The sequence below is a fragment of the Poeciliopsis prolifica genome, unplaced genomic scaffold, assembly GCF_027474105.1.
Source record: "Poeciliopsis prolifica strain line A6 unplaced genomic scaffold, Auburn_PproV2 SCAFFOLD128, whole genome shotgun sequence".
Classification (NCBI taxonomy): Eukaryota; Metazoa; Chordata; class Actinopteri; order Cyprinodontiformes; family Poeciliidae; genus Poeciliopsis; species Poeciliopsis prolifica.
The window spans coordinates 582,501-597,712 of record NW_026562503.1 but is presented as its reverse complement, the minus strand read 5'-3'; the positions used below and the strand labels follow the sequence as shown (position 1 = coordinate 597,712).

The 15,212-nt window shown below is 38.4% G+C and overlaps 1 protein-coding gene across 1 annotated transcript in view; it reads right to left on the bottom strand.

The window, feature by feature from the left end:
- Nucleotides 1–2,741: 2,741 nt before the first annotated feature.
- Nucleotides 2,742–15,212, bottom strand: part of LOC129355268 (uncharacterized) — a 41,020-nt gene continuing 28,549 nt past the window's right edge. Inside the window, exons 17-23 of the mRNA XM_055024790.1 lie at nucleotides 15,019–15,212; nucleotides 14,245–14,346; nucleotides 13,770–14,096; nucleotides 7,497–7,823; nucleotides 5,003–5,331; nucleotides 3,418–3,747; nucleotides 2,742–3,288 (exon numbers count right to left, since the gene is read on the bottom strand). The exon at nucleotides 15,019–15,212 is cut by the window's right edge and continues 142 nt beyond it. Coding sequence (XP_054880765.1) covers nucleotides 5,225–5,331; nucleotides 7,497–7,823; nucleotides 13,770–14,096; nucleotides 14,245–14,346; nucleotides 15,019–15,212 — 1,057 coding nt within the window. The 3' untranslated portion in view covers nucleotides 2,742–3,288; nucleotides 3,418–3,747; nucleotides 5,003–5,224. The remainder of the gene's footprint in view (nucleotides 3,289–3,417; nucleotides 3,748–5,002; nucleotides 5,332–7,496; nucleotides 7,824–13,769; nucleotides 14,097–14,244; nucleotides 14,347–15,018) is intronic.

The following is a 15,212-nucleotide window of genomic DNA, read 5'->3' as shown; positions in this document are numbered from 1 at the left end:
TGTCATCATCTGTCATGGTTGTTATGAAGTGTCATAATTAATGTTTGGTTGCTGCAGGAGCTCTGTGTGTGTGTGTGTGTGTGTGTGTGTGTGTGTGTGTGTGTGTGTGTGTGTGTGGTGTGAGAGAGAGAGAGAGTTTCAGGATTAATTTAGGCTCATCTTTTTGTTTCATTTCTTTTTTCCCTGGATTTGTTTGGGACCTGATTCCAGAACATTCGCTGTCGGCCCCGCCCACCCGTACCTCTGCACCAATCGCAGCCTCTGACGCTGTGACATCACAGAGGGGTTGGAGACGTTCTATTGGCCCAGAGCTGCTCTGTGTTTTCCTGTTGTGGGGTTTTCAGTCTCAGGCTCGACCTGCAGACATGATGGCAATAAACTGTCAGGAATCAAAGCTGCTGCTGCGTCTTTCTTCCACTAAACTTTAGGAAATATTGAATGTATTTCAGACCATCACAAACCCATCATGTTACAGAAGTGCAATAGGACAGGCCACCTGAATAAAAGTTATTATTAGTAATAATTATTATTTAGATGAAGGGTTTCTAGGAGCCGCTCTGATCCTCCACACCAACATGAGGAAAAAATTTTACTGCCATAGTTTCTGCTATCAGCCCTGCAGAACATGACATGAGATTCACTGAAGTAAAAAAAGTTCTGTAAATGATGAAACATTTATAGAACTGCTTTATGTTTCAAAAGGTTTTAAGACGTTTTTATGTAGACCCTCATTAACTGGTCATTAATCCCTGACCTGCGTTAACGTCTCTCTGTCCTCATGAGTAAAACAGTTAAATGAGATTTCTGACATCATGTGGTCAAAAAAACAGATTTTATCCCAAATATGTCAAGATTAACTTTATTTAGTAAAAATAAAAGTTGTTTTTTTTCCAGCAGCTGAAGTGAAACCTGTTTTGTCCCAAAGAATTGTCTTGACTGGACTTGAGGTCAAAGTTCATGGATTCCCTGCAGTGTTTTAAATCTTCTGGACACCTGAAGGTTTCTTCTCTCTCTCTGCTCTTTGGGAACGTTCAGATTTTGGCTCTCAGGTTTCAGGTTTCTTGGTTCTGGTTGTTTTCCAACAGACTCAAAATGAAAGTCAGACATGAAGCAGAGGAAACGCTGAAGCTGCTCTTGCTTTGCTTCCTGACGTTTCTGGGTCACAACATGTAGGTCCTGCTTGATCTAAAACACATCCGCGGCTTTAGAGTTACAGCATCCAGGAGTTTTGCAGGTATTTCCAACATTTTACCGCTCAGCAGTAACCGCTGTTACCTTCCTAATGAGAGGCGGCTCTTGTCATACATTTCTAAAAAAGAAACAAAATGGTTGTGTACCGCTGCGTAGGTCTGGTTTATTATATTAGCCATGCTAGGGCTGATAGGTCGTGTTTTAGACAGATTCTTTTAACATATGTTTTAGTGACATGCTGCCCTCTAATGTTTTATTTCTCCCAGCTCTTGCTTGAAATGTGTGGTAAGAATATGAGAAAAACCATTAAGTTTTATAATGACTGAAATGTAAGTAGGCTATGTCATATGAAAGCTTTGAATTATAACCTCACTAGTTATATTAATTAATTTTGAATGAAAGGAAACAAATATTGTTTTCCTTTCATTCATCATTTGTATATGGACCCTCTGATAAAGCCTTGCTCACCCTTTGGCCCCCATTGGAACAAAGTCTAGCTCCACCACTGGTCTGAACATAAAACTGCCTCACCAGGCTTCACCTCCAGCAGCCATTGTAATGCTAAAATAACTGATAGATTATCTCTTGTTCTTCTTTTTATAATAACTTTTTGTTTCAGAATATAAACTGCTATTCCTGTTTTACCATTTTCCTCTTTTGATGCGTCTGTATATATTCTCAACATATTGATGCCTTTTCTACATTTATCAATAATATTCTGTGTCTTAAATGAAAGTTTTACATCAAACCATAAGCAAAAGTACCTCACAATATTTACCTGCTTTAACTTTTGCCCATATAATCCAATATAATCCAAGATCTTCTGTAGGATTAACTTGAAACATCAGGAACGGTGATAAATCACTGAGTTTAGTTATTCTCACATTTAAAACATTAAAATGTTGAAATGAGTCCCGGCTGCTTTCAGCTGAATTTACTCATTTCAGAATTGGATCTGTTGCAAAAAGCAACAAATCCATAAATCAGATGATAAATCTAAAATTATTCAGCATTTTTGTCTTTCCACTAAAAATGGACGATCCAGTTTGGTTCCAACTGGCTCTGCTGACCTCTGGAACTGAAGGGCAGCAACTGTAGCAGAGGTCAGAGGTCGTCCAGGTCGGTGCTGCTCCGACCCAGAGCTGACGTGTTTCTGAGAAACTAGGCGACCTTCTGGAAAATCCTCTGGTGGTTCTGGACGGACAGGTCCAAAGTAACAACACCAGAACCTTTGTGTTGGTCCAACATTCTCCAATTGAAACTTAAATTCTTACATAAAGAAACTAAAACCTGCTGCAGTGGATAAACATTAATGAGAAACCAGAACCGGGCCGACAGGTTCTGATCAGAAGCCAAATATCATTGGTTCCAGCGATGGAGAATATTTTATTCAATCAGATGATCAATCTGTGACATGGACCTGGAGCAGATCCACCACAACATACTGCTGCTGCTTTCCCTCCTGATGGTCCGGTCGACCCGGTTCCACAGGAACCAGAACTCCATCATCTGAGTCAAACCAGGCCAGGAGGGGAACAGTCAAACCAGCCTGTTCCCCTCCTGGCCTGTGGGGGCGCTGCACCAACAACCACTGCAGGAAACGACACTAAAACCTCTGAAGACACTGAGAGCAACTTCCTGTTTCACCAGATGAACCAAGATGGAGGCGTCAGAGTTTAGTGATTTCTCTTTAGTCTTTGGCTGAAGACCAGGAGCCATTTCTGCTGCTAGCGCTAGGCTAACATGTTAGCTTTGGTTGTATTTTCCCAGAATGCTCAGAACTGGTCTCCAGTCCACTTGGCATTCACATTCAAACCGAACTAGAGTTCACTTCAACCAAACCCAGACTGAGGTTTGGAGGACCAGAGGTCAGAGGTCAGAGGTCGATTAGCGGTCACACCTCACAGTCAGACTGAGCAAATAAAAAGTTTTCATCCTGCCAGATCCCGAGATTTCACTCTGATCCAAAGTCAGATGGATTTACAGTCAATGATCAATATGTCGATCAGACAGCTTCTTCAGTCATGAGAGGAGTCGGATCAACAGAACCACTTCTGGTCCTGATGTCCTCCAGCTGGCCCTGGACCGGGACAGTCCCTGCAGGAGACAGAGGACAAGTTAGAGCCTGGAGTTCAGAAACTCCAGTCCAACCCGAACGTCTCCAGTTTGGGTTGGACGCTAAAGTAACTGGTTCAAAAAGACATGATCAAAACGAGACAAGCTGACCTTTGACTTTTAGCAGAACCTTTTTCTTTCTCCAGATCTGCCCACTCTCTATGCAGGATTCGTACTGTCCACTGTCTTCCACTGTGGGACGCCTCAGAGTCAAACTCAGGTCTCCAGACGTCAGCAGGTTGTCAGCCATCTTGGTTCTGGTACTAAAATGCTCATCCTGGTCATCAGGCTGATCAGAGCCGCTGTAGTACATGTGAACGATCATTTTTGGCTCTGGATCAATACGTCCCCAAACCACTGCAGCGTCTGCAGGCAGGTCAGGTGTTGTTCTGAAGGGCAGCAGGACAGACGTCGCTCCGTCCTCCACCTCCACCTGACAGACTGACAGAAGAAAGACAAATATATATTTAGGATTATCGCTATACTGACTTTATTTTCTTTCTGCTTGATGATATAAATATTAAATCAGAAGTTATGATCTTGAGCAGCCATCTTTACTTGTGTCGAACGTCCATTTACCCAAACACACTGACTGGACCACATGTCCCAGCATTCATAGTGTGAGACTTTAACATGACTAAAATATCATGTAGTTCACCAAGCAGCAGCACCTTTAACATTTAGGACCCATAGACTCACATGTGAAACCTTTTCTCCTGACCTGCAGGACGGAAACACGACTTTCTACAAAACATGGAGGATTAGCTAGAAACTGAAGAGCTGCAGTTTGTTTAGCCAAAGGTCCTTTAACTGCGGCAGACATGATATTACCTCTGTACTTATATTGGGACGTTTCTTGTCTCGTTTACTAGAGAGGATTGTCTAAATGTGTAAAATCCTTTAACGTCTTGCCCTTCATGCTGCCCACACACGATGCTGCCCTGGGTAGCTGCCCATGTCGCCCATGTGGACCAAGCTCAACGTCTCATTCAAGGACTGAAGCCTGGTTTCTACAACGTCTTGCTATGGCAGCTTCTTCTCAAAGGCTGATCCTGCTGGTGGTAGAGGAGACGCAACGCAGAACATCAGACGATATCGAAGAAAATCTGTGACTCTGACAGAGAGCAGCACAGAGCCGTACGTCTGGTCACAGCAGCGGCAGGATCTCTGCAGGATCTCTGCAGGATCTCTGCAGGATTTCTGCAGGATTTCTGCAGGATCTCTGCAGGATCTCTGCAGGATCTCTGCAGGATCTCTGCAGGATCTCTGCAGGATCTCTGCACACTTCATGTCCAGATGGATTCTTCAGCAGCAGGACATGAGAATAATCGGACATCCTGGAGCTGACAGGCTCAGACCTGAAGGACCATGAGACGAGGAGCTGCAGGATAATTTAAGATTCTCATCTTCCAGAGCTTCACATCTTAATGATTTTACAAACTATAGTGAAAGAGTTTTCTAAACTACTAAAGACTTTTGTTAAGTGTATTTAAGAGCTACAGCATAACTGGTGGGTTTCTATGGGTCTTATGGTTCTGATTATTCATTGTCCAGCCGGCTGCTGCATTAAGGGACATCATGTCTCCCTGCATATGAACTCATTAGTTGGTGTCCCTCAGGGCATGAGCAACAATCCCACAATGGAAACTTCTACATTTGGGTTAAAGGTACCTACTGGTACCTTTCACCCACTGACCTTTGACCTGGAGTTTTACTTGTTTCTTCATCAGGATGTCTCCGTCCCCCGTGGAGACGCTGCAGGTGTAGGTGTTGTTGTCTTCGTCGGTGGTCGTCTCAGAGTCAGACTGAGGTCTCCAGTTCTCAGTGGATCTCCATCCATCTCTGGTTCTGGTTCTGTAGGATCGGTTCTGTTCTCCAGGCTGATCAGAACCGTTCTGATACACATGGACCGTCTTGTTCAACCCGTCCTCCACTCCACCTTAACGTCTCCATCCAGACTCTTTCTGGTTCTGCAGGGCAGCAGGACAGAGTCCACCTCTGGTTCCACCTCCACCTGTTCTAGACCTGAGAGACAACAGAGGACAAGATGATCTGGACAGCTGAGCTATCGATCTTGTTGGAGAAATTGTGATATAATTAATCAAATTGATCTTTATAATGTATCTTTATTTTATGTTTTCCTTTAAGTTAATCTCATGATAGAATTAAGAATGTTTCTATATTGTTGATTTGCTCTGATTCTTTTCTCAGAAAGCCTCACTGACAGAGAGCAGAGAGTGTTTTCCTGAAGTTTTATCTTTTGGTAAAGAGCTCTGCTTTGCTGAGTGGCTAGATGTTATAAAAACTGTCACTGTGAAGAATCACAGTATATTCTGCTAGACTTTGTGTCAGGAACGAGATTATCTAGTCCAGGATAATTTGTGTATTAGTTAGTAAATGTAGCTGTGTGATGAATTGTTTTCCTCTTTAGAGCTGCAGCGTCTTTGTGATTTAGGGATCCTGAAACAATAAAAGAGAGGAGCAGACAAATGTGCTTCAGAGAGACAGGAGATTGTAACTGAAGCACATCTCTGTCTGTTCTCCTCGCGAGTAAAAAAATAATCTAACTCTTTTGTCTTTTCTGTCTTTAATTATGTTTCAACAGGTGTTAACCCTAACAGATCTACTGATCCAAAATCAATAATCAATAATCAAGGAAGATAACTTCAAGACTTAAAGCAACGACGTCTAAATCATCTGTTGATAAATAATCTCTGTCCAGACGCATAAAGTTTGGGTCAGACTGAAACACTGTCCAGGGTCCAAACGGGCCAGGCGACCCGTACCGGTACCGGCTCGCCTGGTACCGGTACCGGGTGTATCGTCAGTAACAACAGCTTTCAGAGCATTGCATGCTGGGAGATGCAGTGTGATCAGTCTGAATGAAACTGATGAAACTGGATCAGTTTCAGGTTGATGGAGTTGATCATAACTAAACTAAACTAAATGAAACTAAACTAAACTAAACTAAACTTAACTAAACTAAACTAAACTAAACTAAACTAAACTAAACTAAACTAAACTAAACTAAACTAAATTAAACTAAACTAAATAAAACTAAACTAAATGAAACTAAATGAAAACTAAACTAAATAAACTAAACTAAACTAAACTAAACTTAACTAAACTAAACTAAATGAAACTAAACTAAATAAAACTAAACTAAACTAAACTAAACTTAACTAAACTAAACTAAATGAAACTAAACTAAAACTAAACTAAACTAAACTAAACTAAACTAAACTAAATAAAACTAAACTAAACTAAACTAAACTAAACTAAACTAAATGAAACTAAACTAAATGAAATTAAACTAAACTAAACTAAACTTAACTAAACTAAACTAAACTAAATGAAACTAAACTAAACTAAACTAAACTTAACTAAACTAAACTAAATGAAACTAAACTAAACTAAATAAAACTAAACTAAACTAAACTAAACTTAACTAAACTAAACTAAATGAAACTAACTAAACTAAACTAAAACTAAACTAAATGAAACTAAACTAAACTAAACCTCTGAAGAGCAGCAATGGAAGATGAGGAAATCCCAGGACCTTCATATTCAGAGATGCAGAATCTCAGACTGAACCCAAATGCAGAGAGAAGGCAGCGTCAGTTCAAAGGTCGTTCTTCAGCTGACCCTTCAGCTGACCCTTCAGCCGACCCTTCAGCTGACCCTTCAGCTGACCCTTCAGCCGACCCTTCAGCTGACCCTTCAGCTGACCCTTCAGCTGACCCCTGCTGGCTTGGGCCATTGCTAACACTCACAAGTTATCTGGGCCTAACTGACCAAGTTCCTTCTGAGAAACTGATGTACATAAAATGCTGATTCATCAATGCTTTACAGTTTATTTCTCCAATTCAATATCAGTTCAGAAAAGCAAATGAATGGATCAGATGGTCTGTAGCATCAGGGAACAGAAGTGGGAAACAGCAGCTCTTCATGCTGAAGAGTCTTTGGTGGGAATCAAACTGAACATGTTGTTCATATTATGGACCAAAATCAGCCAATAAAAAACAAGATCAGCTGTTCAGACGTTTCCTCCAAACATCTCACTGCTGCTGGTCTGAAGCTGAAACGGCCAAAGTTAGAAGTTTGACATCGTTTCTCACCAGCAACATAAGAACTAATGACATATAGATAATACCAGTTAATCATCAGAAATAATATCACATTTAACTGACCAGTGATCTGAAGCTTCACTTGCTTCATCATCAGCATGTCTCCGTCTCTGTTAGAGACGCTGCAGCTGTACGTCCCTGCGTCTCCATCACTGGGCCACAACAGAGTCAGACTGAGGTTTTTATTCTCCAGCAGGTTTCCATCCATCTTGGTTCTGGTTCTGTAGATCTGGTTCTGTTCTCCAGGCTGATCAGAACCGTTCTGATACACATGGACCGTCTTGTTAAATCTGTCCCTCCACTCCACCTTAATGTCTCCATCCAGACTCTGTTTGGTTCTGCAGGGCAGCAGGACAGACTCCACCCCTGATTCCACCTCCACCTGTTGGACTGAGAGACAACAGAGGACAAGATGATCTGGACAGACAGCAGCAGCTCTGAGGACATGATGAAGACATTTTGTTCTGTGGGAAACGGCCAGAGAAAGAGGCAGGTTGGTAGTTTTCTGCTTTCTAACCAACATGTTGGTTAAAACATGTTGGTTAGAGTTTTTCTGATGGTCTGGAGGAAATATTGATCCTCAGATATGATAATCATTATTGAATCTGATGGGCTGTTTTGAGCAGATGGATGCAGTGTACCATGTTTCTATAGAAAACTGATTGAATCCCAGATTTAATAATAATAATAATAATAATAATCAATGGCAGATCAGGAGTTTACATCATAAAACACCAAAATACAAAGTGACCAGGTGACATCATCGTGTCACCTGGTGACATCATCGTGTCACCAGGTGACATCATCGTGTCATCTGGTGACATCATCGTGTCACCAGGTGACATCATCGTGTCACCAGGTGACATCATCGTGTCATCTGGTGACATCATCGTGTCACCAGGCTGAACCAGTTGGAACCAGTTTGTCTTTAGGATCCAGCTGGAAAACCAAAGACCAAAAGTTCAAATGGACTTTACAGAATGAGCTGTTTACATTCCCAACCAACCCGCCGGTTAACCCATTAACCCATTAACTCATTAACCCATTAACCCATTAACTCATTAACTCATTAACCCATTAACCCATTAACTTATTAACCCATTAACTCATTAACTCATTAACCATTAACTCATTAACTCATAACTCATTAACCCATTAACTCATTAACTCATTAACTCATGAAACTCATGAACTCATTAACTCATTAACTCATTAACCCATTAACTCATTAACTCATTAACCCATTAACTCATTAACCCATTAACTCATTAACCCATTAACTCATTAACTCATTAACCCATGAACTCATGAACTCATTAACTCATTAACTCATTAACCCATTAACTCATTAACCCATTAACTCATTAACTTATTAACCCATTAACTCATTAACTCATTAACTCATTAACTCGTTAACTCATTAACCCATTAACTCATTAACTCATTAACTCATTAACTCATTAACTTATTAACCCATTAACTCATTAACTCATTAACTCATTAACCCATTAACTCATCAACTCATTAACTCATGAACTCATTAACTCGTTAACTCGTTAACTCATTAACCCATTAACTCATTAACTCATTAACTCATTTACCATTAAACTCATTAACTTATTAACCCATTAACTCATTAACTCATTAACTCATTAACTTATTAACCCATTAACTCATTAACTCATTAACCCATTAACTCATTAACTCATTAACTCATTAACTCGTTAACTCATTAACCCATTAACTCATTAACTCATTAACTCATTAACCCATTAACTCATTAACTTATTAACCCATTAACTCATTAACTCATTAACTCATTAACTCATTAACTCATTAACTTATTAACTCATTAACCCATTAACTCATTAACTCATTAACTTATTAACCCATTAACCCATTAACTCATTAACCCATTAACCCATTAAATCATGAACCCATTAACCATTAACTCATTAACTCATTAACTTATTAACCCATTAACCCATTAACTCATTAACTCATTAACTTATTAACCCATTAACCCATTAACTCATTAACCCATTAATCCATTAACTTATTAACTCATTAACCCATTAACCCATTAACTCATAACTCATTAACTTATTAACCCATTAACCCATTAACTCATTAACTCATTAACTTATTAACCCATTAACCATTAACTCATTAACCCATTAACCCATTAATCCATTAACTTATTAACTCATTAACCCATTAACCCATTAACTCATTAACCATTAACCCCATTAACCCATTAACTCATTAACCCATTAACTCATTAACTCATTAACTCATGAACTCATGAACTCATTAACTCATTAACCCATTAACTCATTAACTCATTAACTCGTTAACTCATTAACCCATTAACTCATTAACTCATTAACTCATTAACTTATTAACCATTAACTCATTAACTCATTAACCCATTAACTCATCAACTCATTAACTCATGAACTCATTAACTCGTTAACTCATTAACCCATTAACTCATTAACTCATTAACCCATTAACTCATTAACTCATTAACTCATTAACTCGTTAACTCATTAACTCATTAACTTATTAACCCATTAACCCATTAACTCATTAACCCATTAACCCATTAACTCATTAACTCATTAACTCATTAACTTATTAACCCATTAACTCATTAACTCATTAACCCATTAACTCATCAACTCATTAACTCATGAACTCATTAACTCGTTAACTCATTAACCCATTAACTCATTAACTCATTAACTCATTAACTCATTAACTCATTAACTCATTAACTTATTAACCCATTAACTCATTAACTCATTAACCATTAACTCATCAACTCATTAACTCATTAACTCATTAACTCATTAACTCATTAACTTATTAACTCATTAACCCATTAACTCATTAACTCATTAACTTATTAACCCATTAACCCATTAACTCATTAACCCATTAACCCATTAAATCATGAACCCATTAACCCATTAAACTCATTAACTCATTAACTTATTAACCATTAACCATTAACTCATTAACTCATAACTTATTAACCCATTAACCCATTAACTCATTAACCATTAATCCATTAACTTATTAACTCATTAACCCATTAACCCGTTAACTCATTAACTCATTAATTATTAACCCATTAACCCATTAACTCATTAACTCATTAACTTATTAACCCATTAACCCATTAACTCTTAACCCATTAACCCATTAATCCATTAACTATTAACTCATAACCCATTAACCCATTAACTCATTAACCCATTAACCCATTAACCCATTAACTCATTAACCCATTAACTCATTAACTCATTAACTCATTAACTCATGAACTCATAACTCATTAACTCATTACCCATTAACTCATTAACTCATTAACTCGTTAACTCATTAACCCATTAACTCATTAACTCATTAACTCATTAACTTATTAACCCATTAACTCATTAACTCATTAACCCATTAACTCATCAACTCATTAACCATGAACTCATTAACTCGTTAACTCATTAACCCATTAACTCATTAACTCATTAACCCATTAACTCATTAACTCATTAACTCATTAACTCGTTAACTCATTAACTCATTAACTTATTAACCCATTAACCCATTAACTCATTAACCCATTAATCCATTAACTTATTAACTCATTAACCCATTAACCATTAACTCATTAACTCATTAACTCATTAACTTATTAACCATTAACTCATTAACTCATTAACCCATTAACTCATCAACTCATTAACTCATGAACTCATTAACTCGTTAACTCATTAACCCATTAACTCATTAACTCATTAACCCATTAACTCATTAACTCATTAACTCGTTAACTCATTAACTTATTAACCCATTAACCCATTAACTCATTAACCCATTAATCCATTAACTTATTAACTCATTAACCCATTAACCCATTAACTCATTAAACTCATTAACTATTAACCCATTAACCATTAACTCATTAACTCATTAACTTATTAACCCATTAACCCATTAACTCATTAACCCATTAACCCATTAATCCATTAACTTATTACTCATTAACCCATTAACCCATTAACTCATTAACCCATTAACCCTTAACCCATTAACTCATTAACCCATTAACTCATTAACTCATTAACTCATGAACTCATGAACTCATTAACTCATTAACCCATTAACCCATTAACTCATTAACCCATTAACTCATTAACCCATTAACTCATTAACTCATTAACTCATTAACTTATTAACCATTAACTCATTAACTCATTAACCCATTAACTCATCAACTCATTAACTCATGAACTCATTAACTCGTTAACTCATTAACCATTAACTCATTAACTCATTAACCCATTAACTCATTAACTCATTAACTCATTAACTCGTTAACTCATTAACCCATTAACTCATTAACTCATTAACTCATTAACACATTAACTCATTAACTTATTAACCCATTAACTCATTAACTCATTAACTCATTAACCCATTAACTCATTAAACTATTAACCCATTAACTCATTAACTATTAACTCATTAACTCATTAACTCATTAACCATTAACCATTAAATCATGAACCCATTAACCCATTGACCATTAACTCATTAACTCATTAACTTATTAACCCATTAACCCATTAACTCATTAACTCATTAACTTATTAACCCATTAACCCATTAACTCATTAACCCATTAACCCATTAATCCATTAACTTATTAACTCATTAACCCATTAACCCATTAACCCATTAACTCATTAACTCATTAACTTATTAACCCATTAACCCATTAACTCATTAACCCATTAACCCATTAATCCGTTAACTTATTACTCATTAACCATTAACCCATTAACCCATTAACTCATTAACCCATTAACTCATTAACTCAATAACCCATTAACTCATTAATCCATTAACCCATTAACTCATTAACCCATTAACCCATTAACTCATGAACCCATTAACTCATTAACTCATTAACTCATTAATATTAACCCATTAACCCATTAACTCATTAACCCATTAACTCATTAACCCATTAACCCATTAACTCATGAACCATTAACTCATTAACTCATGAACCATTAACTCATTAACTCATGAACCCATTAACCCATTAACTCATTAACCCATTAACTCATAACCCATTAACCCATTAACTCATGAACCCATTAACTCATTAACTCATTAACTCATGAACTCATGAACTCATTAACTCATTAACCCATTAACCCATTAACTCATTAACCCATTAACTCATTAACCCATTAACTCATTAACTCATTAACTCATTAACTATTAACCCATTAACTCATTAACTCATTAACCCATTAACTCATCAACTCATTAACTCATGAACTCATTAACTCGTTAACTCATTAACCCATTACTCATTAACTCATTAACCCATTAACTCATTAACTCATTAACTCATTAACTCGTTAACTCATTAACCCATTAACTCATTAACTCATTAACTCATTAACACATTAACTCATTAACTATTAACCCATTAACTCATTAACTCATTAACTCATTAACCATTAACTCATTAACTTATTAACCCATTAACTCATTAACTTATTAACTCATTAACTCATTAACTCATTAACCCATTAACCATTAAATCATGAACCCATTAACCATTGACCCATTAACTCATTAACTCATTAACTTATTAACATTAACCCATTAACTCATTAATTAAACCATTAACCCTAACTCATTAACCCATTAACCCATTAACATTAACATTAATCATTAACCCATTAACCCATTAACCCATTAATTCTCATTAACTTATTAACCATTAACCCTTAACTCACCATTAACCCATTAACCATTAACTTATTAACTTTAACCCATTAACCCATTAACCCATTAAACCATTAATTAACAAATTCATTAACCCCACAACCAAACCCATTTTTCATTAATCCATTAACCATTAACTCATTAACCCATTAACCATTAATCATTAACCCATTAACTCATTAACTCCCCTCATTAACTAACTCATTAACTCATTAACTTATTAACCCATTAACCCATTAACTCATTAACCCATTAACTCATTAACCCATTAACCCATTAACTCATGAACCCATTAACTCATTAACTCATGAACCCATTAACTCATTAACTCATGAACCATTAACCCATTAACTCATTAACCCATTAACTCATTAACCCATTAACTCATTAACTCATTAACCCATTAACTCATTAACCCATTAACTCATTAATCCACAGGATGAACCTCGGGTTCAGCCGCTGCATCATCTCTGGGTTGGATGCCTTCAGAAACCAGGAAGTGAAGTCAAAGTGTTTCTGTACCTCTGACCTGAAGCTTCACATCCTTCTTCAGCAGAATGTGTCCCTCTCTGCTGCACACAATGCAGGTGTAGGTGTCACTGTCCACGTCTAGGGGGCGCTGCAGTGTCAGGCTGAGGTCTCTGGTTCTCAGCGGGTCCTGGTTTATCCGGGTCCGGTCGCGGTAAGTCCGGTGCTGCTCCTCTGAGCGATCACAGCCCTGCAGATACACGTGGACCTTCATGTTGCTGCTGGTCCTCCAGTCCACTTTGGCGTCTTCAGGGAGACGGACTGTGGATCTGCAGGGCAGCAGGACAGACTCCGCCCCCGCCTCCACCTTCACCGTGTAGACTGGGAGGAAAACGGAGCGCAGCATCAGCTTCAGGCCCGAACCGGGAAGAACTTTCTGTCCGACTCACTGCAGACCTGAAAACTGGCTCCACGTTTCTGCCGTCGCCTGATTGGCTGAGTTTGTGGTTTAGTTGCAGGACGAACTCACCTGACAGGATGTAGAGTCGAAAATAATAGATGAGACCGGCAGAGACACAGAGAGCAGCAAGCAGCAGAACCAGCAGAACTTTGGCCTGCAGGGGAAACGCTTCTGCAGAGAAACAACAAACATCAGGCACAACCGAATGCATCACCGTTTCACACTGCGTGACCTTTCTGTGACCTTTCTGAGACCTTTCTGTGACCTTTCTGTGACCTTTCTGAGACCTTTCTGAGACCTTTCTGTGACCTTTCTGTGACCTTTCTGAGACCTTTCTGTGACCTTTCTGTGACCTTTCTGTGACCTTTCTGAGACCTTTCTGTGACCTTTCTGTAACCTTTCTGTGACCTTTCTGTGACCTTTCTGTGACCTTTCTGAGACCTTTCTGTAACCTTTCTGAGACCTTTCTGTGACCTTTCTGTGACCTTTCTGAGACCTTTCTGTGACCTTCTGTAACCTTTCTGTGACCTTTCTGTGACCTTTCTGTAACCTTTCTGTGACCTTTCTGTGACCTTTCTGAGACCTTTCTGTGACCTTTCTGTGACCTTTCCAACTGGCTTTCATCAACATTGTTTTGAAAATGGGATTTTAGTCCAGATTCATCAACTCTGACCTCTGACTCAGGTAAGCAGGTCAAAGGTCGGGATGGTTTGAATCCAGGAAGCAGGAGTTGGTCCAGCAGGTGATTCACCTGGAGGTTTGTCTGCCGTTAACCTGCATCTTTATTCAGCCTAAAACTAAACTTTATGTTTAGTTTCTGTCAGAATAACGTTGACCTCTGACCTGTGACGTGCTGCAGTACCACGGCGCGCCTCAGGATGTCCTCGCCGCGGTACACGGTGCAGACGTAGCGCCCCCTGTCCCTGGCGGTGGGGAACTGCAGGGTCAGGCTGAGGTCGCCGCTCTGCAGCAGGTCCTGCTTCATGTGGGTGCGGCCGCAGTAAAGGTCATCCTGCCTGGTTCCGGGTCGGCTCGTG